Genomic DNA, 24,627 nt, shown 5'->3' with positions numbered 1-24,627 from the left:
CGAATCATCTTGGACTTGAGAGTAGGGGGCAACTGTTGGGATAAGTCAACCGATCTTCGACTCTAACTCTACATCGGCCGCATGAACACATTACGCCGACTCATGATCGGTAAACCGATCTACAGTCGGCTACTATCAATCATCAACTAACAATTTGGTTAACCCCTGACCGAAGACCATCAACATATCAGAATTACCAGTCGATACTCATTCTGATCTACTATCGACTTATCAGTATTACCGATATATAGTCGGCCTATCTGCTCAACACATCCTAACCGTTATGAATGGTTATCGACTATGTGTCACACTCATTAATGAAAATAAACAGTCCACTAACTCTATGATTATGGTCCGATAATTTAGCATCATAAAAAGCGGGACCACGTGCTCGATGGTTACATCAGAATCATCTATAAAAGGAGAGGTAAATGAGCAGCACGGGTAAGATAATTCTGGACTAAGACTCTGCCACTCTAAACATTTTTATCTACTGTTCACCAATCCCCTCTCTGACTTAAGCATCGGAGGGTCCTCACCGGATACAATTTCGATCTGTGAGGACTTTGTCTTGTAGGTGCTCTTCGCCGGCGATAGACGACAGAAAATTAACCGCAATAGTCATGATGCATAGAATTGTTTGATGAATAATAGATAATCAGAATAATGCATGCACATAAAAATTATAATTAAAATATTTTATCATCAAATCAAAATATAATTGGTAGTTGTAAGACATGGAATGGCTTCCATGTCCTTTTACTAAAAAGGAAGAAAAAGTTTATTATCATTCATCCAAATTACATTATTGTTAATTCTCACACCAACAAGTTGGTTAGGTAGAAAGCTAAAATGGCAATCTCTGTATAAAAGTTTCTTATGCACATCAAGATGTTTATCATAAATTAAGTGATATGGAATTAAAGCATAAGTAGCAGTGCTACATTTTCTGTTCATATTTATAGTAATGTTATTTTTCACTATCATGCACATACATGCATGCATATGCATCAAACACACATGCAAGCTTGTATTCACAAACCTTCAATTTAATAGAAGCTATATTAATTGACGAGCAAACTCCTAATTTACTCGGAGGGCTCACAAAAAAGTCAAGACGAGCGTGCTAAAGGGCGCTTAAAGCATATTCCTTTCTTAATGATCTTTGGTCTCTTTTCTACCTTATAAGAGAGAAATTATTTCCTACACTAACATGCCCTATGTGGCCATGCCTGTTTCCAATCACAACTGCTCATTCTCATAGCAGTGCATCAAGATACATGTTTGATGAATAAGGACCATAGAAATGAGTGGCTACGATTGGGGGCATGCATGGTTACATGATGCATACAATGTAGGGAATAATTTCTCCACCATAAGATCATTCTTGATCCGTCCCAATCCAGACCTAATCCTCCCACATCCTTGAAGGCTCGATGGCACTAGGCTCTAAACTCGAATACTACCCAACCTGATCATGTCCTCCTCGCAATCGTTTAACAGCAGTCCTACGTCCAGCCCAACCCAAACTCATCTCCAGGTCCGTGCCTACCCCTGAGCTGGGCCTCTGTTCCTTCGCCGCTTTGTTAGAACTTGTACGAAGAGAAGGTGTAACTATAACGGAGTGATAAAATGCGCCCCGGGTGCCCCTGCTTTCTGTCCGCCGTGAATGGCGATGAGAGCTCTAAGCCCTAGTCCCTGGGTGTTCCTCGTCCTCTCCCTTTCTCTTCTCCCATCCAAACCGTCTATTGAAGGATTCCTTCGCTCTTCCTCACCTTCGATCCGCATCTCCGCTAGAAACTATGGGGACGAGGGCTTGGATGCCCGGGTTTCTTCTCCTGTTGGCCATCGGAGTGGCGTCGCTGTCGGGAAGCGACACCCTCGGGTCCGTCTCCGTCGATGGATCTCTGCCCCAGGGTCTCCGCCGGTGACTCGATCCTCGGAGATCAGCATTCGTGCGCTGCCGTGAATTTCCCGCCCCATGAGGAGCAATCGAGCAACGTCACCGAGGTAATTCTTAATTTTGTCTTCTGATCCAATTTTATGCCCCCATTGTGTCTTCTAGGGAGAAATTATGTCCGATTTGTTGCATAATTTTAGAAAATATATCGATATTTTTAAGCATATCGTTGCAGCCTTTCTCCGGTTGGGGTAGTCAGCCTGGAGCGAACTAGGTATTGCGCCTGGATACGGGCCGGTGGGATGCCGGGAGATGGTGTGCTGTCGTCGGAGAAGGTGCACATAGTCAAGGCCGAAAGCGAGAGCGAGGGGTTGTCGGTGAACGGTGGCATTGGTCTCCACTCGATGCTGGAAGAGTGAGACCTGCAAAGGAAGTCCCACTGGAGATGGCTCCGGCGAGGATCTTCTGACTCTCAAGTCGGCGAGATGACTCAATATAATAGAAATAGCAGCAGAGTTTTGGCATTGTGTTGGCCAACATACCTGGAGGAGTTCCCGCTTATCTTTATTTATAGAGAGAGCAAAGTGGATGATAAGAGGGCAGGTGATCATATCAATTATGTCCTGTCAGTCGTATGATGCCGCATGGCATTTTTAAATGGCTCTGACAGCAAGCGTGCCTTGTTCGGTGCATAAGTGGTTGTGGCGGCGGGCCTTATCACGCGTGCGACGTAATCAATAGCCTCATAATATCCCATCATGGTGCACAACCAGCCTGTCAGGAAGTCAATTGAAAGAGCCCATTGAGTGGTGCTACCCAATCGTCAGTTTGGATAGTTGGTAAGGCACCGAGAAAGAAGTCGACCTTTTGATGACTTCTGATGAAGTCGGCTTCGGCCTCCTGATGAAATTGACCTCGGCCTCCTCATGAAGTCGGTCTCTGGATGACTCCTGATGAGGTCGGCCTCGGCCTCCTAGTGAAGTCGGCCTCCTAGTGAAGTTGGCCTCCGGATGACTTCTGATGTCGGCCTCAGCCTCCTAATGAATTCGGCTTCGGCCTTCTAGTGTTGCGGTCCGATCAGCTAGGCTTATGAGGTCGGAATCCGTGTCCAACCCAACGTGATGGTATTGTCCACTTTGGGGGCCTATCAGGACGTACCTCGTGTGGTGTGGGTGACCTCTTACGACTTTACCTTTTTGGGTCCGTGCCAAAGCGATCGGACCGTGGCCCATGCTAGCGCGATCGAACCCAAAAGGCACCTCCACATGAAAGGGGGGTTCAGAAATCTTATAAGATGAGATGGCCTGATTGAATAGCTGATGTGGGACTAAAAAGTCCACACTTCCTCCGCAATAGTGGCCCTCCTCAATTAGGGGACCGAACCTGTTGGGGGATGACTTGCATGGACCACTAGTGTTGCAGTTCGGTCAATCAGGCTTATGAGATCAGAACTCGTGTCCAGTCTGACGTGAAGGTATAGTCCGCTTTGGGGGCCCACCGGGACGTACCTTGTGCACCGTGGGTGACCCCTCACGGCTTTGCCCTCTTGGGTCCATACCAAAGCAACCGAACCGTGACCCGTGCTAGCACGATTGAACCCAAAAGGCACCTCCGCGTGAGAGGGGGGTTCAGAAGTCTTATAAGACGAGATGGCCTGACTGAACAGCCGATGTGGGATTAAAAAGTCCACACTCCCTCCGCAACACATATAGTTACATTAGTCGTGCTTTTCTTCGAGGAAGAAAGGTGTTCGAGAAAAGCCAAATAGTAAGAGAGTTTAATGATCAAGATACAGCTTATGGATGGAGATAATGATGATTAATTATGTGGTGATTGTGTGGAGCTGCAGACATTTTACTATTGAAATGTTTCCTTGATGTTCGACAATGTTGTATAAATTTTAGGGTAAAATGATGGGGTCTTTCTCATGTAAGAATGGTTTTACGTGTTTGTTTGTTGGTTGGTTGGTTGGTTGGGATGGGGGAATAAGCCAAATGATAGACAATTCTGTATGGTTTAAGACGGTGAATGATAAAGAGCACCAAATTACTCCCAAAAAAAAAAAAAAATCCACTAAACTTAGGAAGGTTGGCACCTGATAAGAATGCTGGGATAAGGAATTTGTGCATTAGAGGAAGTCTGACTGTCATGTAGGCTAAGGACGGTTGGTGAAGAAATTGCTGAGACAGTGTGGGCATGTGCAACGAAAGAAAATGGAAATAATTTTGGTAACAACCGTTTTAACCCTTAAAGGAATGACTGATCTAGAAGGGCTCATAAAGCTGATCAATAATAGTTGATAACCATGGTTAGTCTCCAAGAAGAGGAGATATTTGGATAACTAGTATCCAATGTTGTTAATGATCCATGATTTGTATCTTACTTTCCAGATCAAAATGGTCCTCGATGTGAATCTCATCCTTGGTTTGGGATCAATTAGGATCATAAGGTCGTAGGATCCAACTTGATCATGATACTTACATATAACTCTTGTGGAAATTCATTTCATATAAATTCTTAGACTCTATGACCTTAGGAATTAAATTAGCTTTAGCATGTAAAATGAGCTAGCTTGTTAGGGTTCTGATTTCTAAAAAGTAAAGAAACAGAAAATTTATAGTTTATGGAAATAAGATTGAGGCAGAATCTTCATATTTCTACGACCATTTGTCAGAATCTTCTTTTTTCCTAAAAATGTTCTACCTAAGGATAATTGAATTAGTAGGCTGTACATAAATACTTTGAATAACTACACATGGCTTTTGTTTCATTAGATGTAATCAATATTTCTTTATGTTGGCGGAAATTATACTTCTTTTGTGGCTTCTTATTTTTCAGACATCTACTTTATAATTAACTCAATTTTAAAATTTTCACATTTTTTATTTTTTATATTTTGAGGAAATTAGAAAGTGTCATACAATATGCAATTCAGACTATGATATGTTTCAAATTCCCTTTAGTATTTATAATCCAATCCCAATTTAAGCCCAAACACTCAAGTGTCCATCATTGGAGTAATCTTTCAATTCTTGTGAATGGAGTATTGTTCTTGAACATAAACATAAGGTATAGGAAAAGGAGACTTCTAGTAGGAAAAAGAGAAAAATAGAGGGGTTCACAATTAAGAATTAGCTCAGTGATCATCTATAGTGAAGGTGCTCGAGGTCAAAAGAAATGCTGATGCTTTTAGGACTTCAATTTGTAATGTTGGTGATGTAATCACTGATGCACTGATGCATCTCTGAAATGCATGCACATATAGAAAACAATTCTAACCAAGAATAATCGGTCTGCTGTGCTGAAGATTGGTTTGTTTTGTGCTTCAAATGATTCCTCAAAGCCTAGCTGTTGTTTGAAAACAATATAGAGTATTATATGTTTGCTATTGATGTCAAGCTAGTCTTCTTGTCAGGCCACTTACTGTATATGTTGTCCCTATGCTTTTTTTTCTGATTATGCTCCCTCTTCAAGAAAAACTCTGTGGATGCCTTTTTTTTAATTTTTTTTTTTACACCTCTCCTTAGCATTTGTCCGATCTTTGCTTCATGGCTTGCTCTGGTGGGAATTGTGAGAAGTATAATATTAAGAGGGGTAAGCACCAATTGTTTGGTAATCTGTTTGTCCAACACATTCAGCATCAAGAAGACATGCAGTAGTAATTGAGGTTGCATTTGGTGCATCGTCAGGTAATCTGGATTGCCTTCAAGATAGATTGCCACCATTAAATTATCAGTAATGTTAATTACTGTATTTGGTACATGAGGATAATGTTGCAGTAAAATTATTAAAAATCTTGATTGACATGTTTGGCATGACAATTAGATTATCGGTAATATAAAATCAAATTTCTAAAATATCTCCTTAACCTGATAAAAATAATAATATAATATAATATATTATTATATATAATAATATTATATTATGTATTATGTTATATTAATAAAAGATATTATTATAATATATTATAATATTAATATTTCAATATATTGCAATATATTATAATATAATAGTATAACAATGTAATTAATATATTGTTATATAGAATAATATTTATATAATATATATTACAATGTATTAATATAATATACAATATTATATGATAATATAATAATAAATTATTATAATATAATCTAATATACTATATTATTATATATAATAATATTATATTATATACTATATTATATTAATATGAGATATTAATATAATATAATATATATTATTATAATATATTATAATAATAATATAATAATATATAGTAATATAATATTAATGATATTTATATACTTAGTATAATATAATATACTAATATAATATATTACACTATATTATTATATATAATAATATTATATTATGTTATATTAATAAAAGATATTATTATAATATATCATAATATTCATATATTAATATATTACAATATATTATAATATAATAATATAACAATATCATTAATATATTGTTATAAAGAATAATATTTATATAATATATATTGCAATATATTAATATAATATATAATATTATATGATAATATAATAATAAATTAATATAATATAATATAATATACTATATTATTATATATAATAAATATTATATTATATTAATATAAGATTTTAATATAATATAATAATTTATAGTAATATAATATTATATTATTATAATATAATATAATATATCATATTATTATATATAATAATATTATATTATATACTATATTATATTAATATAGGATTTTAATATAATATAATATAATATATTGGTATAATATAATAATATATAGTAGTATAATATTGTAATAATATAATATAATATACGAATATAATATCATTTATTATTATATATAATAGGATATATATAATATATATTATAATATATTATCATATACTATATTATTGTAATATAATATAGTTACTATAAAAATCTAATAATGATATAATAATAGGATATTATATTATAATATATTATATCATATTATTATATATAATAAGGGGAGGGTAAGAGCCGTCAAGGAAAGGGGATGGAGGGATGGGTTTTGTGTGTTTTTTTTTAGGGATAAATTTGTCTAAAATTTTTTTTTGCAATATTGCCAAACAAGTGGTAATCTGGATAGCCACCTCTCTCCAAGGCAATCTGGATTGCTACCAAAAAAGTATACCAAACACAGTAATCTGATGGGCCCACTTTAAATTGCCAGCAATTTGAAAAGATTGCCAGCTACCAAATGCAACCTGACTATGTCCTTCCATTGTACAAATTTTGACTAGATATTTAATGCTTTTGCTTTTCTTACTTCTTTACTTTGTCTAGTCATTTCGTAACATGACGAAGTAGATGTCTGATCCCTTCTAGATAGTAGTTGCTTTATTCATTTTCTTTTTGTTGGAGATCATCTTACTGTCGCATTAAGACATCAAAATTTTATTGCTTTTTATTATCTTTTAGATCCTTTTTACGTGATATAGTTACTCCCTTCTAGGCACTCATCTCTCTGTTATCCACCTTTACTACCCTGCCCTCCAAGGATACACCACCTGTACCACCTTCACTACCCTGTTATCCTTATGATGTCGTTGTTGTCATTCTTCTCAGAAGGTGTCGTCAGTGTGTGTTCAAGCATTCAATTCTATACTTGCAATATTGCTCTTTTTGTCTGCTGATTTCTAATCACATGCAACTGCTCATATTGCAACTCTATTTTAGCAAGTTTTTAAAGCTGGTTCTGGCTATGTTGTATTTAAAGAATTTGCAAGTCTAGATTTTTAGAAAAATGTACCATCTCTCTTCAAGTTGGTTCATAATGTGTTATAGAGCCTGTCACCATATGATCTAACAGTCTGATAGATTACATGAGTTCCCATGTAATAAAATGGTATTTGTGATTCCTACTAGGATCTTATATCAATAGCGAACCATACCCTTAAATACATGCCTCTTTTAGCTATGACCTTGTGTACACTTGAGAAAGGAAAATATGAATGAGAGGTAAGAGATATATGTTACTGGTATAGTTGGGGGATTGTGTTTTTTCTTTACTGGAAGTCCTACCTCCCTTCAGAAGGGTAAGTCAATAAAGACGTTTATCACAATCCTCATTTTAGCAGTGACTTGAGGAGAAAAATGATTTTTAGATTTATTGTGGGCTACTCTGGTCTGGCCAGAGATCAAAATATAGGTTTTGATTCTTTCGTTCATTACTATATTGTTTCCAAATATACAGTTTCATTTAGATGTCTCATTTTCTTTGAAATACGGTTACATACTTATGATCAAAAGACAGATAATAAGAGTATGAAATGATCAGTGTATAGGCTATTGGAGCATTGCAAGACCATATTTTGTCTGCAGGATTTTTTGTTCCACTTGCCATACAATTTGATTTTGGTGGTCTTTTTGGTGGGTAAGAAAGATGCACTAATATATGGTAGATAGCTGTCTGCTTTCACTCTGTACAGAACTCTGATTCATTGCTTATGGCGTGAACTTTTTAAGGGTGGTGGGGAGTATGCATTGTTGGTAGCATTACAACTAATTTACAGAAAGCAGGGGCCCTTCACGGCTGTGCTCTTTTTATGATTCTCGCTGCCCTTTCTCAAAAGCATTCCAACCAAGCTTCGATGTTCTGTCTTCCTTGCACCTACTGTTCTTCATTTTGCAGTTGAAGAATCTTCAATCAGGCGAAGGTGTGTACTGCAAATCTGTCTGTAAGCTTAGGTCTATATGGATGTGGAATCCTCATGGATGACTGTTGGATGTAATTGTGGCATGCTTTCAAGGTATAGTGCCCACGGTTTTCCAACTTTTTTTATTCTAGATTGGAACTTTCGGGTGCAGTATCATGGAGTGTGAACCACCAATTCTCTTATAGCTTAGTACAATGATATTACTGGTAACTTTTTGTATTTGTTGTCCATTATCATTGATATCTATCATAAGATCAGCATAGAAAAGGAACTTTATGCTGGAATATTTCCATCAACTGGTTTGCTGTTGGAATTTAACATATACGTTAGGATCTAATCATGAGTATGTTTGTCTAATGTTTAAGTTTTGATAGGTTGCTTTGGCCATTTTTCAGGAAAACTATACATCTTCCCTCATCATGTGCAGCTGACCATTATTATTGACATTTTGAGAGCAAAAGAAATGTAAAGATTCCTGTGATTGCAGACTTTTTTTTTGCCCAGAAAACTAATAAGTGTTGACTATAGCAAGACTTACCAACTAGACTTATGTGTTCTACAGATTGTTAGCAAACTTGATTGCCATGGCAGAGGCTAAACCTGGATGTCCATTTAAAGTGCGTGCCTCCATAGGCATCTGTTATCACTTGCTATCTATGAACACTGGTAGTTTGTCGTGCCAAAGTTTTCACCTGTTGATTGTTTCACAACTAGAGTATTGAAGGAAGGGAATATTTTTTATATGTCTTTCAGCCTCTCAAAGGGCCTTTATAGATTATTGGATACAATGTACTTGGACATATTACTAGATACAATGTACTTGGACACACTAAATATGGTGAAAACTTAATATATGGTTATAACTTAACTAGACATTTCAGAGATAAATTGTTCCAGGAGAATAAGAAGAACAACATAACCTAAACTACTACTTTACTCTAATTCTAACACTCTTCCTCAAACTGGAGCATATACATCAACTAAGCCCAGCTTGGAACATATAGTAGAAAACCTAGTAGAATGGAGAGCTTTGGTGAAGATGTCTGTGAGCTGGTATGTTGAACTCGTGAAGGGTGTCATAATCTTGCCATTCAAAACAGCTTCTCGAATAAAATGAAAGTCTATCTCTATATGCTTAGTCCACTCGTGAAAGATTGGATTATTAGCAATATAAATCGCTGTGTGATTGTGACAATGCATAACCATAGGCTTTGTATGGACAACCCATAAATCCTCCATAAGGGACTTAAGCCACATCATTTCACAGGTAGTATGGGCCATTGCTCTGTACTCTGCCTCTGCATTTGATCTGGCCACCACATTTTGCTTCTTGCTTCTCCATGTTACTAAGTTTCCTCCAATATAAGTACAATGGCCAGAGGTCAAGCATTGATCATCTACAGATCCTGCATAATCTGCATCAGAGTAGGCCTCGATGTCAAGATGTCTAGATTTTTTGAAAAGTAGTCTTTTCCCGAAAGAGCCTTTTATATAATGGGGAATTCTGAGGGCTGCCTCCTAATGTCCTCTCTTTGGCTTGTGCATATACTAGCTGATCAGTCCAAATGCAAAAAAAATATCTGATCGTGTAACGGTGAGGTATATCAATTTTTCAGTCAATCGATGGTACTGAGCTGGATCTGAAAAATCCTCATCATTTTCAGAGGGATTGTTATGATTGATAACCATGGGAGTGCTGACAGGCTTACAGTCAAGAAGTCTAATTTCTGCTAGCAAGTCAAGTGCACACTTCCTCTAAGAAAGACTAACCTTATTAGCATAGTAAGCAATCTCAAGACTTAAGAAGTACCTTGGCCTGCCAAGATCTTTGATAATAAAATGAGATTGAATATATTATTTGACTTCAGCGATGCCCTCAATATCATATCACCGGCGAGGAGAATATCATCTACATAAATTGCAAGTACAACAATTTCCCATTAATTTTTTCGGACAAAGATCGAGGGATCAAGCTGTGAGCATTGGAGCCCTACATTGACAACAACCTTTGTGAACTGGTCAAACCAAGCACAAGGGCTCTGCTTCAGCCTATAAATGGCCTTCTTGAGCTTGCATAGCCGATTCTCCTCCTAAGTAACATATCCAGGTGGTTGCTCCATATAGATATCCTCAAGAAGATCATCATAAAGAAATACATTCCGGACATTCATATGAAAAACAGGCCAATCTCAATTAACAGTAACAGAGAATACAATCCAAACAAAATTCATCCGAGCCACAGAAGAAAAAGTCTCATAATAATCAATCCCATAAATCTGAGTAAATCTTTTGGCAACCAAGCGAGTCTTGTATCTGTCAATAGATCCATTCGGTAGGTGTTTGATAGTAAACACCCATTTGCACGCAACAGGTTGAACACCCATAAGAGGGGGCACAAGCTCCCAAGTACCACGACTGGTAAGAGCATTCATCTCTTTATTCATAGTGACTTTTCAAGCTGGATCAGACAGTGCTTCCGAATAAGACTTGGGAATAGACACTGAGGATATAGACAAGGCAAAATGATGGAAAAATGGACTGAAATAGTCCAGAGAGACATAATTAGCAATCGAGTGCATGGTATATATATGTTTGCGCTTGTGTAAAGCAATAGGAAGATCAAGATTAGGTATCTCAGGATCCGAAGCTGGTGAAAGCAGATTGGAGTGAACATGAGTTGTAGGTTTCTGGCGGTATCGATAAACCAGTAAAACAGGAGGAGCTGTTGGTAGTGTCTCTGAGGGCTGCTTAGGATTCGAGGAAGGGACAACTTGTAGTGATAGAGCTGGTGTAGGTAGAGGAGGTCCAGATAAGGTATCAATGGAGCCTCGGAACGAGAAAAAAATGAGACAGACTCAAAGAAAGTAACATCAGTAGAAATAAAGTGACGTCAGACAATTGGATCATAACACCTATATCCTTTTTATGTGTAGGAGTAACCCAAGAAAATACATTTAACAGATCGAGGGGATAGTTTGTCAATTCCAGGGCTAAGTAAGTGAACGAAGTAGACAGTCAAACACCCGAGGACTCAGTGGAAATAGAGACTTATTTGGATAAAGACAAGAGAAGGATGTCTGACCAGCAAGAATAGAAGATGAGAGATGATTAACAAGATAGCAAGCAGTAAGAATAGCATCCCCCAATATTTTTTAGGCACATACATCTGAAACATCAAGGTGCAGGCCATATTCAGGAGGGTACGATTCTTACGTTCAGCAACCCTATTTTGTTAAGAAGTATATGCATAGGAGGTCTGATGAATAATACCATTAGGAGCACAAAATTTTTTAAACAAAGAGCTTGCAAATTCTAAGGCATTATTCTTACGAAGAGTCTTAATGGACACAGAAAATTGAGTTTTTATTTTCATATAGAATTCTTTGAATATACTGAAGACATCAGATCGACTCTGAAGAAGATATACCCAAGGGACTCGAGAACAATCATCAATAAAGATAACAGAGTAGCGAAATTTAAAATAGGATGACATAGGATTCGGACCTCAGATGTCCGAATGAATAATCTCAAAAGGAGTATTACTCCGACTATTGGCATTAAAAAGAAAAAACACACAATGGTGCTTGCCAAACTCACAAGCAGCACATGGCGAATAGAATAAAGTAGAAGGAACAGATACAAATTTACTCAATGATGAGATATCAGGATAGCCGAGTCTGCAATGCCAAAGAGAGATCTGAATCCTAAGGAGTTGTAGGAGAAGCAGCAACAGCGGTAGCAGGTTCTGCATCAAGATAGTAGAGACTCCGCAACTCATGCCCACCACCAATCTGCTTCTTGGTCCGGAGATCCTAAAAGACATAGTAGGAAGAAAAAAAAGTAACTGAACAGTCCAAAGAGCAGATAATGTGACTTATAAATAGAAAACTAACAGAAAAATTAAGAATATAGAGAACTCTGTCAAGAGGTAAAGAAGAGGAGGCAATCACTAACCCCTCTCTCAGAACATGAGAGGAGCCATCAGCAATGGATATAGGAGGATGAGTAGAAGAAAGAGATAAAATAAAAAATAGAGATCGATTACCTATCATATGGGTGGAGGCACCAGAGTCTAGACCAGGACTTACCATGGATAGCAACCGACGCAGACCCAGAAGATGGAGATGCAAGGAATGAAGAGGCATGTGGCTGTAATAATCTATCATACTCCATCTTAATAAGTGCAATAACATCGCTCGTGGTCTCAAAAATAGGGACAGCACTAGCAGGAGCAACAACAGTTAGTTAGCGATCTCTGGTTTACCAAACTTATGCTAGCACCACTCAAAATTATGGTTAGTGCGAGTGCAGTGAATACACGGAGGAAAATTACGATCACGGCTCCAGCCACATCCGCTAGAAGCAGCATGAGCAGATTGATCAACAGATGTAGGAGAAAATTTAGAAGCAGCCGTGGTAGTAGATACTCGGAGCATACGAGCAAGGGTATTAGTCAATATGGGATAGCAGAGTCAGACAAGAAAGACTGCTGAACATGACTGAGACTATCATATAATCCGGAGAGAAACTTGGCTACAAGAAATTCCTCACGTTGTTGCTTCAAGACTGTTGCATCAGTAGTAATGGGATGACAAATAGTTAGTTCATCCCACTTATCTTTAAGTGCAACAAAGTAGTCATTGATAGATCATTCATCTTCATGAAGACTAAAGATCTGCTCATATAGGGCATAAACACAGCTAATATTCTTCTCATGCCCATACATCTCCTCGAGAGCATCCCATATATCTTTCACAGTAGATAGAAACATAATATTGGCACTTACCAAGGATTCACAACTATTTAAAAGTCAAGTGATAACTGCGTAGTCATCATCCTACCACTTATCGACAATTTTAGTTGCCATCTCGCAATCAGAAGACTTGGAGGAAGAGGTATCAGGAGGGATGTCGGTGAGATGTTTCAACTTGTGTTGAGAACCAACAAAGAAGCGGAAGGCCTGAGCCTAGAGGACATAATTAGCACCATTCACTTGATCGTGGTGTCTAAAGGAATGGACTTCGAGACTTCCGAAGATAATGCCATATAGATCCGAAGATAACAGTGGCAGCACACAAGGAAGAGGAGTCCTGATCATAGCATAGATAAGAGGAGGATCAGGGAATCTACATCATGATCAAGGCCAAAACAGTAGAGAAAACCCGGAGGCTGCAGGAAGGAGAGGAAGATGGCTAGGGTTTGACGTGGCTAGGGTTTTGCTCTAATTCTATATTGAAGGAAGAGAATATTTTTTAAATTTCTTTCAGCCTCTCAAAGGATCTTTATAGGCTACTAGATAAAATGTACTTGGACATATTACTAGATACAATGTACTTGGATACATACTAAATATGGTGAAAACTTAATATATGATTATAACTTAAATAGACATTTCAGGGATAAATTGTTCCAAGGGAACAACATAAGCTAAACTACTACTCTACTCTAATTCCAACAAGAGAATTTGATTTGACTGTTAGAATCATCTTTCATTTATCTTTAATCACACCAACAAGTGCTAGCAAAGTCAGGTGAGGAAGAGCGCAACTGTTGTAATGAAGCTTTATAACAACTTTGTAGGAAATCATGACTCTGTTTTCTCCACCTTAACGGTGAAGTTCACAACTGCAACTCCACCTTGCATTCGTATTGAACATGATTCAGCTGGCCTCTTTGGCAAGCTAGATATCTAGATGATGATATTCTTCTCATGTTTCTTGACCATTTTATTAATTACTAACATATCTTAGAAATTTTAAAAACTGACATAAAAGGCCTTCGGAAAAAAAAAGACAGAAAAATGTACAGCAAAAAGAAAATATGCAAGAATCCAGCTGGGAGATAATAAAAAGCACAGCCTAACATGTTTGAGACCATTCTTGTAAGCATACTTGCTTAATCCAGTCAAAATTTGCAAGGCTGTTTAGAAAGTTGCTATCCTAATCTCGATTGATACATATTCAGACAACAGGAAGTATCCAAAACCATCATATTTAAATGGGAGACTGGACGACTGCAAGTTGATAGTGCAGTATCCTATTCGAAAAAAAAAGTTGATAATGTGCTAGAATTCAAAATTATGGCATACTTTTCTGCTTCCTTCTTTGAAATGATGATACATTTATTGTGCATTTGATTCTTCTAGGCATTACTGGATCCAAGTTCAATGGACGTAACTGTTGACTCATCAAGCCTTGCCGAGTGTGAGGAAGAGACTACTCGGAAGACTGTCCATATTCTTGGGCAAGGACCCCAGAGAAGATGCTGCAGCAAAAGATGTGCCTTGCTCTGGCTACCTTTTCTTTTTCTGCTTTCGAGTTTACTGTACTTTCTTCTTTGGAAGCTTAATGCATGTGTAAATTGTGCATGGAGGCGGCATATGAGAACTGTGAGCTTAATGAGCTTGTGGTCCTGTTCCCAGCATATCAGAATCTATGCAGAAGGAGCAAAGGTGCAACGAATGCAAGGACATGGGCTACCAAGTCACTGGCATCAGCATCCATTGGTGAGCCAGACACAGAAAGTGAAGGAAGAGAAGAATTTTCTGGTATCTCTTGTTACCATGTCTGTGCAATAGATCACAAACAACAAATAAATTTGTTTTTTATTTGTTACATTTGTTATGGATGCAATAATTTTTGTATGGGCCTCCTTGTTGGAAGCAGATGATTCGTTGTTCCCCTGATACTTTTTGTTCTAGCATGACTTATAATTTGAATTCTCCTAATTAATTGGGGTGAAAGATGGAAATTACTTGCAACCTCCAGTCTACTTGTTTAGAATGCTGGAGATAAGTCTTCTGCAGTGCAACTTAAGGATTCATTACTTCCAAATTGTCAATTAGGTGTGCTTCCATGATTGGGGTGAACTCATCTGATGGTGGAATATCGAGTAAAATCGGCAATTTACGTTGATGAGGTGGTTTGAAGATGGCAAAGGGAAGCAGCTTCTCACTTCCATTCGGTGGTCGATGCAAATCACCTTGCACAGGGCATTTCTTGGACCGACCCCATTTTCAGGTTAGTGCTCTAGAAAAGAAAGTTGGGAGAATCTAATTCTCCACTTGCCCCTTCTTGGCTTTCTTCTCTGTTGGAATAAAGTTCGGAACAGACAGGAAGAAAAGACTCAGACTTCATAGTCTTTGAAGAGAATTTGCCCCGCAGGCCTGAGGCCACTTCATCCAAAGATAGCTCCTGAGAAGGCGGTGGAAACGAAAGAAGGAAGAGAAATCCCATGGGAGGAAGAACTAGGACTGTGAGGTGCAGCAGGTGCGGCGTCCAACTGGTTGTCCCACCGTCTGCCAGGACCATCCGATGTGCCATCTGCCATGGTATCACCAACGTTGGGTCTCGCCAGGATCCGGTCCGGCAAGCAGTGGGCTTTGTGAAATCAATGGTCAATTCCTTGAATCCCTTGTTGAGCTATGGATCCGGCGGGTCCTCCATGTCCTATGGTTTCAACAGCAGCAACAACAACTCTCTGTGGAATTTGCCACCAGGCTATCCTCCGGCGCAAGGGAAGAAGAGGGCGCTTCTGATCGGAGTTAGCTATAGGATGAGGCGGTATGAGCTCAAGGGGACGGTGAACGACGTGAACTGCATGAGGTACTTGCTGTGCGAGAGGTTGGGATTCCCAAGCGAATGCGTCCTGGTTCTCACAGGTATGGAAATTGTTGCTCCCTCTGTTTGAGCTGCTTAGGTGCTTGTTACAGCGATCCATAGGTTACAGAGGCCGAAGCAGTTTACATGCAGTTGAGGTGTATGTTGCTGCCCTGCATGAACCATGCGTCAAATTCAAACCCATAGTATGATACTGACAGGTGACGAAATTGAGGCTAGAAGATAAGAATGAGCCACTTAAATCTGTGCGGTGTGTCAAAAATCTGGGACGAGTTCAACTCACGCAGGGTAGTATCACAGTACTGCTGCCTCAGTCGCATGTAGAGTGCACCATATGTACATCCCGGTTATGGTAGATGTGATGGCTTTTTGTATAATCCTGATTCCTAATGCTAGTTGCGTATATCTTCCCCTACCATATTACGGTCTCAGGGTTTGCGTATGGAACCCTCGTTCCACTTTATTGTGTGTTCCATATGCAACGAATTTCACTCTTGCTATATTTTTTAAACTATCCCTCACTTCTTCCCTTCCTCTCTTACGTTACAACTTTAATTACAAAACAATGACTGAAACACTTTTAACGTATCATATCACCAAGAGATCAATTTTTCAGACAAATATTATTTGGATACGCGGACATCCTATCCATATTTGACTTCCCATATACAGGTGAGAAACACAGCTTAAAGCCTCTAAATGAAGAGGAGATAAAAATTGGAGAAGCTGCTAAGTTATCTCACAACTAGATTAGGTTCGACACTGATAGGGCCTTCTGACTACCAATATACTGGCCAAGAACGTACATACAATGCTTTCGAATATGTGGGATGCAAGCACACACAGTCGTGCAATCTGGCGTTTTTGCAGAACTTAGCAATGCTCTTGATCCTTGTCAAACGGCAGAGGCGCAGGTGGATCCGTATCGGATACCGACGAAGGAGAACATAAGGATGGCGATGAGGTGGCTGATGATGGGGTGCCAGGCCGGGGACTCGCTGGTGTTCCATTTCTCCGGGCACGGCATCCAGAAGCCGGACACCAATGGCGACGAGGTGGACGGCTACGACGAGGCGCTCTGCCCCCTGGACTTCGAGACCAGTGGCGTGATCGTGGACGACGAGGTCAACGAGACGCTGGTCCGCCCCCTCCCACGTGGCGCCAAGCTCCACGCCGTCGTCGACGCCTGCCACAGCGGCACCATCCTCGACCTTCCCTACCTCTGCCGCTTCAACAGGTATTCTGGCAGTGCCGTCTTGTAAAAGATCCAGCTCTCTTCTCTTTCGATTGCAACATGCGATGGATTTATAGTTAATAAAAGTATTGCTCATACATCTATATATAACCTTATGACAGAGATTTCAAGTTCCACCTATCTCCTCAGTTCCTCATGTTATGTGAGTGATATGATATTTGGTGGGATCTTAAGGCCCATGTATAGGTCTGGACTTATTATTTTAGCCTATGGATGGTTGCAGAGGATGTTTGTTACTTCGTTAGCTTCATTGGGACTAAGAAGGTGCGCACTTGGCTTTGTGGGCCTCTGGAGTGCTTGAAAGAAGCTATTTGAGCCTTCCATGGGTTTCAGCGTTAAAGCATCCTAACAAATCAGTGAAATCCCGCTGAAAATTGATGCGGAAGATAGTGTTTCGCACAAAACTTCCACCATTTCTTGCTCTATTTCTCTGGTTTGAATCCTTGCTTCGAACGCCTTTGAAGGTTTTCAAAAAACAATTTGATGCTATTGTTTTCAAATAGTAGTTTTTTTTTTTTTTCAAAAAACAATTTGAAAACCCCAAAATAGTTACATTATGCGTGGTCCGGTGCAGTATGTTTTTTCTTCTTGGGTTTTTGAAAACAAAAACAAAAGAAAGAAAGAAAGCAGAATCAAATGGGCCCTAAGCTTATTGACTTTTTAATAAGGAACCAGGTACCTTATAATTTACTTCTCTCAAACTTCAGTAATAAGTTCTGAACATTTTCAATAATCACGACATTGGCTGCTGTTGGTAAAGCAAGGAATTGCTGCAACCTGCACTGGCAAGTTAAAGGAGTGAATCATCACAAAGTGGAATGACATTATAAGTTGCCAGATCCCGTATGCAAGATATACCAATATATACTATATTCTTTAGGTTTTTCACCCATAAATGCTGCACACATTCTTTTACTTGCATTTTGGCAGGTTCAGTTTGCACCATTATTCCCAATTTAGCTGATCTTAGTGTCGCCTGTCTTGACATGTTGGGACTTTGAACATGTAAATCTGACTTTTCTAACTGCTTGCTGTTGTCTTGCAGGGGAGGGTTTTACCAATGGGAGGACCACAGGCCACCATCAGGTGTTTATAAAGGCACAAGTGGTGGGCTGGCTGTACTAATCAGTGGCTGCGATGATCACCAAACCTCTGCAGATACTAATGTGAGTACTTGATACAACCACTCTCTTCTCATACTGATGGCTGCTAGCAAATTGTTATTTTTCATCAGTCAGGACCCCATATAAGAACGTTTTATTACATGCTAAGCATTTTCTTTTGCTGCTCGTGAATGCTAGGCCAGCGTAATCACAATTAAATACTAACACTTTCAAAAGCCAGTGTTATGTACCACCACATGTAATTATTACAATCTTTGATGCTCAAATTTTGCTACAAGCATATTTATCTGGTCCTCCATTACTTCAATTCTACAAGCTTTATTCCTTTTACGAGTATTTGGCAATGGAAATAAATAACCATTCTTAATATTGCTAATATAAAATCAATGAGGTCTGGAACAATATCTAATTGTTATACATAAAAGTAATATGAATATGGTGAAAAGTTAATTATGTTTCAATTTGAATGCAATCTTCAATGAGGTCTGGCATGATGTTTGAGGTTTTGCAACCTCTATTTTGTTAAAGTCTTATAATGGTCTTGATGGTAATGTAAACCTTAAAGCTAAACAATGATTTCACATTGCTGCCCCCCTTGCTTTTTTGGTCCCCTCCTTTTAGCTTCTTCCTCTTCTCCTTTCCTATGCCTCTATTCTCTTCCCCCTATCAGATCAGTCCAATTGTTCCATCCCTTCTTCTTCCCCCCCCCCCCCCCTCCCGCCTCTTTTTTTTTTTTTTTTTAAGGGGAAAATGGAGGAAGTGAAATACTTCCCCCAATTTATTCAATATAGAGATTATGTACAAAAGGGAAATACAAGAAAAAGACACAAGGTATCAATTCTTTGGCATAAGTGGAGTGAGATAAGACATAAGTGCTTGATGACTCTCCCTCCCTTTCTCATTGCATAGATTTTGCCAATGCCCTTCTTTCCTTTAAACGGTCAATTTTCTTTTCCATCCGCTTTCCCATTCAATTCAAATTTTCTTTAAGTGTATGTGGTGATATCTTACAAGACCATGTGATGCCTTTTCATTCTCCCTTTTCCTTGCCTTTTTAAAGGTATGGACTTCTCTATCTTCTGATCTACCTATCATGACTTCCCTATCAGTTAGATTAAACTGATATTTTGAGATTCTACTTATGAAATTAGTAGAAGAGTTGTTATAGTATCATTTATCTATTTGTTTCACTATAGAATGCGATTCATTGATTGGGCACGGAGGAGAATACTGTGGATAATAAGTTTGGGCAGCTTTGGAGGACAAACATGAAGAGACAAATCTATAATTTAAGGTGTTATCTTTTGATGGAATCATTGGAGGTCACAGGCACCAGATGTGTGTCCTATATGAATTTGTTTGCTACTTGTTGAACAAAATGAAAATTGCTCTTCTGCACTCACATGCTTAAAGTGCAGTTTGTTGATATTTCTTAATAAGCCTTATTTTTTCATTTTTGATGATTTATTTATTCTAATGCAAACTCAAAATGCTCTGTGGGATCAGCAAAAAGGAAAAGTAATGAAATTTCATGCATATTACTTCCAAACAGTAAGTGTTACATATCAAAATTTGTTTCCCAATCAAGTAGCTACCTATTTCTTTTTAATCCTTAAGCTTCTTCATTCAGTTTGGAACAATTCTTGCTTTTTCATTCAGTTTTGGAACAATGCTTGTTCATTGCACTTATATTGTAACAGGAGCTAATGGTTATTTCTTGCCAGCAATTGCTTTGAAGTGGAAATGTGTTTCTTTTTCTCTTTTTGGATTGACATGATTCAACTTCTGCAGGCTTTTGCAGGCTCTACCTCAACTGGTGCCATGACTTACAGTTTCATTCAAGCTTTGGAATTTGAACCTGGTACTACTTATGGACGCTTGCTCACTTCCATGAGGTCTGCTATTCGTGATGCCAACACGGGGATCGGAAGTGGCCCAATAGCTTCTCTTTTAAGCAAGGTGTTCGGCTTAGGTTTGACACAGGTATGTCCTTCCAATGAAATGCTCTCCAGTGTTAATTTCATATCTATGCAAAGATTTTAGTGCTTCTTTGTTTTCCCTAGAGCTCATCAAGTTAGTCCACTATAGTGTCACTTCATGCATCATTGCACTTGATCCATCAGCGCTTTATGAAATTTTGATCAATGTGGATACATGACAAGAGACTTAGGTACCTATTTTACTTTGGTAGAAATGAAATTCATGATACATTTGGAAGTGACTATTCCCATCAACATCTTATTTGCGCTGTTACTAGTGTTTGTTTACGCCTAAACACATATCGGGCCACTAATGGATATATGATGTAATCATGTCATCATGCTAAAAAGCTCAAATTCCAGCTGAAATAATTAGGAGGATCTTGGAATCTCTCTCAGAGTGAATCAGGGGCTACTGGGGCTGCAGGAGATTAGTTATTTCACTGGACCCATATTTTGCACAGATCAGTGGTATTGTGCAAGTTAATCTGCTAAATAGGGTCCACTAAGATTAGCTCTTTAACTTTTCCCTATGTGTTGGCTACCATATGTCAAGTACTTGTAATATGGTATATTTTATAAGTAGATGTGAATTTCTACATTTTGTCTAAATATTTGTTTTTCTTCAGAGATGGTTCATGGACTAATAGTTGGTGATGAGGCAATATAAGGAGTAGAAAGAGTTGGCAAGTGGAGATGTGGCATGTATCAAGACCTGGCCCTCTTTCAACATTATAGTTAAACTAGTATCAGGCGTGTGTGAATGCATGTGGTTTATTAAAAACAAAAGAGCATTTGATGGATAGCTAATATATAGAATGTGTTTGTGTTCACTAAAAGTGGAGTAATTTAAGTGGGGTGGTAGGAGCTGCCCACACCGCCCCCCCCCCCTCTCTCTCTCTCTCTCTCTCTCTCTCTCTCAGAGAAAAGAGGAGTGGGCCTAAGAGAACCAAAAGGAAGAATACTAGATGATACCCAGACTCTGTTTCTTAGACACGAATGGTTCCAAGTCCATATTATAACCATACACTCAGCATATAATATGGAAGGCTGGCCTAGCTTGAACAGACTTTGATGCTTTGGCATGGGAAACTGATATTACAAAATTTTGAGTAGGTATTCACTCGGTGTGGCAACTGCTGCTGGTGTTTTACATTAATTTCTATAGCCTACTTATATTCTTATTATTCATTAGGATTAAAGAATGGATATAACTTTTGTTGCAATATGGGAATGGATGCAGCTCAAATTCCTTGAACTTAGTTGCATGAACATATTTAAAATTGCTAACTTGGTGCATAGGATCAGGAATACATTAATTCATATAGATTCATGAGAGAGAAGAAATGTTATACATCTATGGTAGGTTGGTTTATTTTGAAAGATTGGCCCTGATGACACTATGATGAGCTTTTCTATTTTTATTTCTTCATCACTAGCATTTAGTATCCTAAAAACAAATTAATTCTTGATTTATTTAATCTAATTTTGTATATCATTCTACACTTTTAGAGAGAGGAACTGTGACTTATTTGTTGAGAATAATGATAGGAGTGCCACCAATCATATTTCTTTACAAGAAGCAAAAGCAAGAAATACCTATATGCTACCCTTGGTAAATACCTCTTAAATTCAAATCCAAAACCACATCCTTTTGGCAAGTAGAATTGCTGGAGCATAACCCATTTTGCTAGGAAGCATAGACGGCCATACCGCCCCAAACTGTCCGATTTGGGGCATACTATACCATACTGTACTGGATGAGAACCAGTACAAAAATCATATCATATAGAGTTATATTTTGCCAAAGTGGAAATGTACCATCAAGATACCTAGTATCGAGATTGAGGACCTTACTAGGGAATCTGGCTTATCAAAAATGGAGTGCAGAGTCAATTTCTCTTAGAAAAAAGAAATATATAGTCACTTCAATAAGACAATGGTGACTTCCTTATGCAACTTTCATCTGACATCACTTCATGAATGATAGTAATAATTTTTGTCATAATAGACATAAGCATCTAGTTGGATGACCTTGGCTTGGCTTCCACAATATTTATATTTGAAATCCTTATTGATGACTAGATTTAGTGAAGCATTCATTATAGTATTGTGGGGGAAATCGTAAGATGTAATGACAAAGCCTTGTGATAGGTGATCTTTCGTGATATATGGATATGACTATAAATGTTTATATGTTTGTTAGTTCAAAGACATCCTTGAAGTCATGACTCTTTTTTTTTTTAAAAAAAAAAACTTAAATTCAGAGTTCATGAAGCAAAGGGAGAAGAAAAAAATACTTGGTTTTGAAATTTGTAAATTTTTGAATAAAGATAATGGAAGAAATATGATCTTGGAAACACTAACATCCAGACACTGATAAACCAACTGGAGATCTAGTAAAATGGAAAATAAGCATTTAAGGCTCATGGTTTATCCATCTGTGACAATAAGTAGTCAATTCCTTTGAATCTTTTTCTTGATACCTTGTCATGTGGCTGAGGCTTATGCTTCCTTATATGCCAAATGACATATTCTTGGTTTTGTCCGGTGCAAAAGAATCATGCATTTCATGCAGATAGCTGATTCTGATATCATGGTGCATTTATATTGTCCATGATGAGATAGTTGGCTTTTCTTCTAGTTCTGGAACTGACAGGTCATTTTTTCCCTCATGACTACATACATTGTTCCTAAGGGATGTAAAGATCTGATCTATTTTTTGGTTGGAGCAAATATCTAATCTTTATTTGTTGGCTTACTTGGATCTATGGATTTTCATTGGCCTCCAACTCACTAGTTTCGAAATTTTTTGACATTTCATGACCTGAGTTTAATTGGTTCAATTTGCAGGAGCCTCAGCTGTCTTCTTCGGAGATGTTTGATATTTATCGGAAGCCATTTCTCCTGTAATACTTTCTGCTTTATCAATTGAATATATCATAACAACACTAAGCAAATTATTACTTGCATCATGTGCCCTATGTATTGATACTTCACCATTTCTATTCAACTTTACTGAATATTTGGATACATATAGTTGTGGCTTGATCACTTAAAGTTTGTTTCCATGGTTGTGACATTTGAATTTCCTGAAAGACGGGTATATTTCCCACTTTTTTTTGTCCTCATTGGAATGATGCTAATGTGGTTTTAGAAATATATGCACAAAGAGAGCCACACGAGCAAGATTTTTCAACTATTGTCTCCATATTGGTTAGGGTACAATTGGGATCTAAGATCAATTGGGTAAGATTTGGAGCTCGCCGGGTTGTAAAACGTGACCTTGCTCATGACCTGACTGAAAAAGCTGCCGACATTTTCTTTTCTTTTTTTTTTTTTTTTTTAAATTCAAAAGCTGCCGACATTGTTTCCTTGATTTGTGAAGCCATCTATTGAATAAAGGGGAAGTGCCCAAGAGAGCTAATTTTTTTCTCCACTAAAGAAATAAATGGCCTAACTAGTGGCTGAGGGCACCATAAATGTTTACCATAGGGACTAACTCCATTAAAGATAAAAAAGCCGATATGAAAGGCTTCGGTCGTGATAAACAGAGCCCCCTCCCTACCACCTATGAATTGACATTATTAATACCCGACAACACCAGTTATTGAGGGCTTTTTTGCAATGTCGGTGACCTGGAGAATAGGGTTAGGCACTGGGTAGACAGAGCAAGATAGCTTCAGCTTCCATTGAGCGTTGAGAGAGAAATCGCCAGGTTTTGGTGTTTAAGACAACTAGCTAGCTAAGTAGTGAACTCACTCTTCCTGAAGCAGAATTTTTTGAAATTGCTTTTTTCAGGGGCTAGAAAGACATACTCCCGAAAAAGCGGATAAACTTCTACCAAAAAAAAAAAAAATGGATAGGATGAACTGGAGCTTTTTGGGATTAAACTACCCAAAATCCTTCAGAAAAAAAAGGATGGAAGACCCACCGGAGAGGCACTCCACGGAAAGGGAGGGCCCAAGAGAGTAGAAAAAGTCAAAAAAGCAACTTTGCTTGCATCTCCCATTCCTTCATCTCCTATATTTCACATATCATGATGAAGTGTACTTGAACATCATTGTTTATCT

The 24,627-nt window shown here is 38.1% G+C and overlaps 1 protein-coding gene across 10 annotated transcripts; it reads left to right on the top strand.

Annotated features, from left to right (window-relative positions):
* The first annotated feature begins 1,534 nt into the window (after positions 1-1,534).
* LOC105041601 (metacaspase-1) lies at positions 1,535-23,608 on the top strand. 10 transcript variants are annotated; one of them, XM_073254108.1, is made up of 8 exons: positions 1,535-2,010; positions 8,387-8,577; positions 14,723-15,124; positions 15,422-16,237; positions 17,067-17,433; positions 18,497-18,617; positions 20,367-20,558; positions 23,408-23,608. In XM_073254108.1, exons 4-8 carry the CDS (start codon positions 15,811-15,813, stop codon positions 23,465-23,467), a joined length of 1,167 nt encoding a protein of 388 aa, XP_073110209.1. In that variant the 5' UTR covers positions 1,535-2,010; positions 8,387-8,577; positions 14,723-15,124; positions 15,422-15,810; the 3' UTR covers positions 23,468-23,608. The 10 variants fall into 10 exon arrangements, with proteins under 10 accessions (XP_073110209.1, XP_073110214.1, XP_073110212.1 ...); XM_073254113.1 differs by having other exon boundaries at positions 8,350-8,577; XM_073254111.1 differs by having other exon boundaries at positions 8,327-8,577.
* The last annotated feature ends 1,019 nt before the right edge of the window (positions 23,609-24,627 follow it).

The sequence above is a fragment of the Elaeis guineensis genome, chromosome 3 (assembly GCF_000442705.2).
Source record: "Elaeis guineensis isolate ETL-2024a chromosome 3, EG11, whole genome shotgun sequence".
Taxonomy (NCBI): domain Eukaryota; kingdom Viridiplantae; phylum Streptophyta; class Magnoliopsida; order Arecales; family Arecaceae; genus Elaeis; species Elaeis guineensis.
Note: the sequence above shows the minus strand (reverse complement) of the source record. Positions and strands in the feature narration are given on the sequence as shown.

What these genes read in the sequence shown, in the direction of transcription:
- LOC105041601 (XM_073254115.1), top strand. Translation starts at nt 15,811, where the DNA reads ATGGGAGGAAGAACTAGGACTGTGAGGTGCAGCAGGTGCGGCGTCCAA. An exon ending in AAACCTCTGCAGATACTAAT is followed by an intron (nt 18,618 to 20,366) that starts GTGAGTACTTGA and finishes CAACTTCTGCAG; the next exon opens with GCTTTTGCAGGCTCTACCTC. An exon ending in TCGGCTTAGGTTTGACACAG is followed by an intron (nt 20,559 to 23,407) that starts GTATGTCCTTCC and finishes TTCAATTTGCAG; the next exon opens with GAGCCTCAGCTGTCTTCTTC.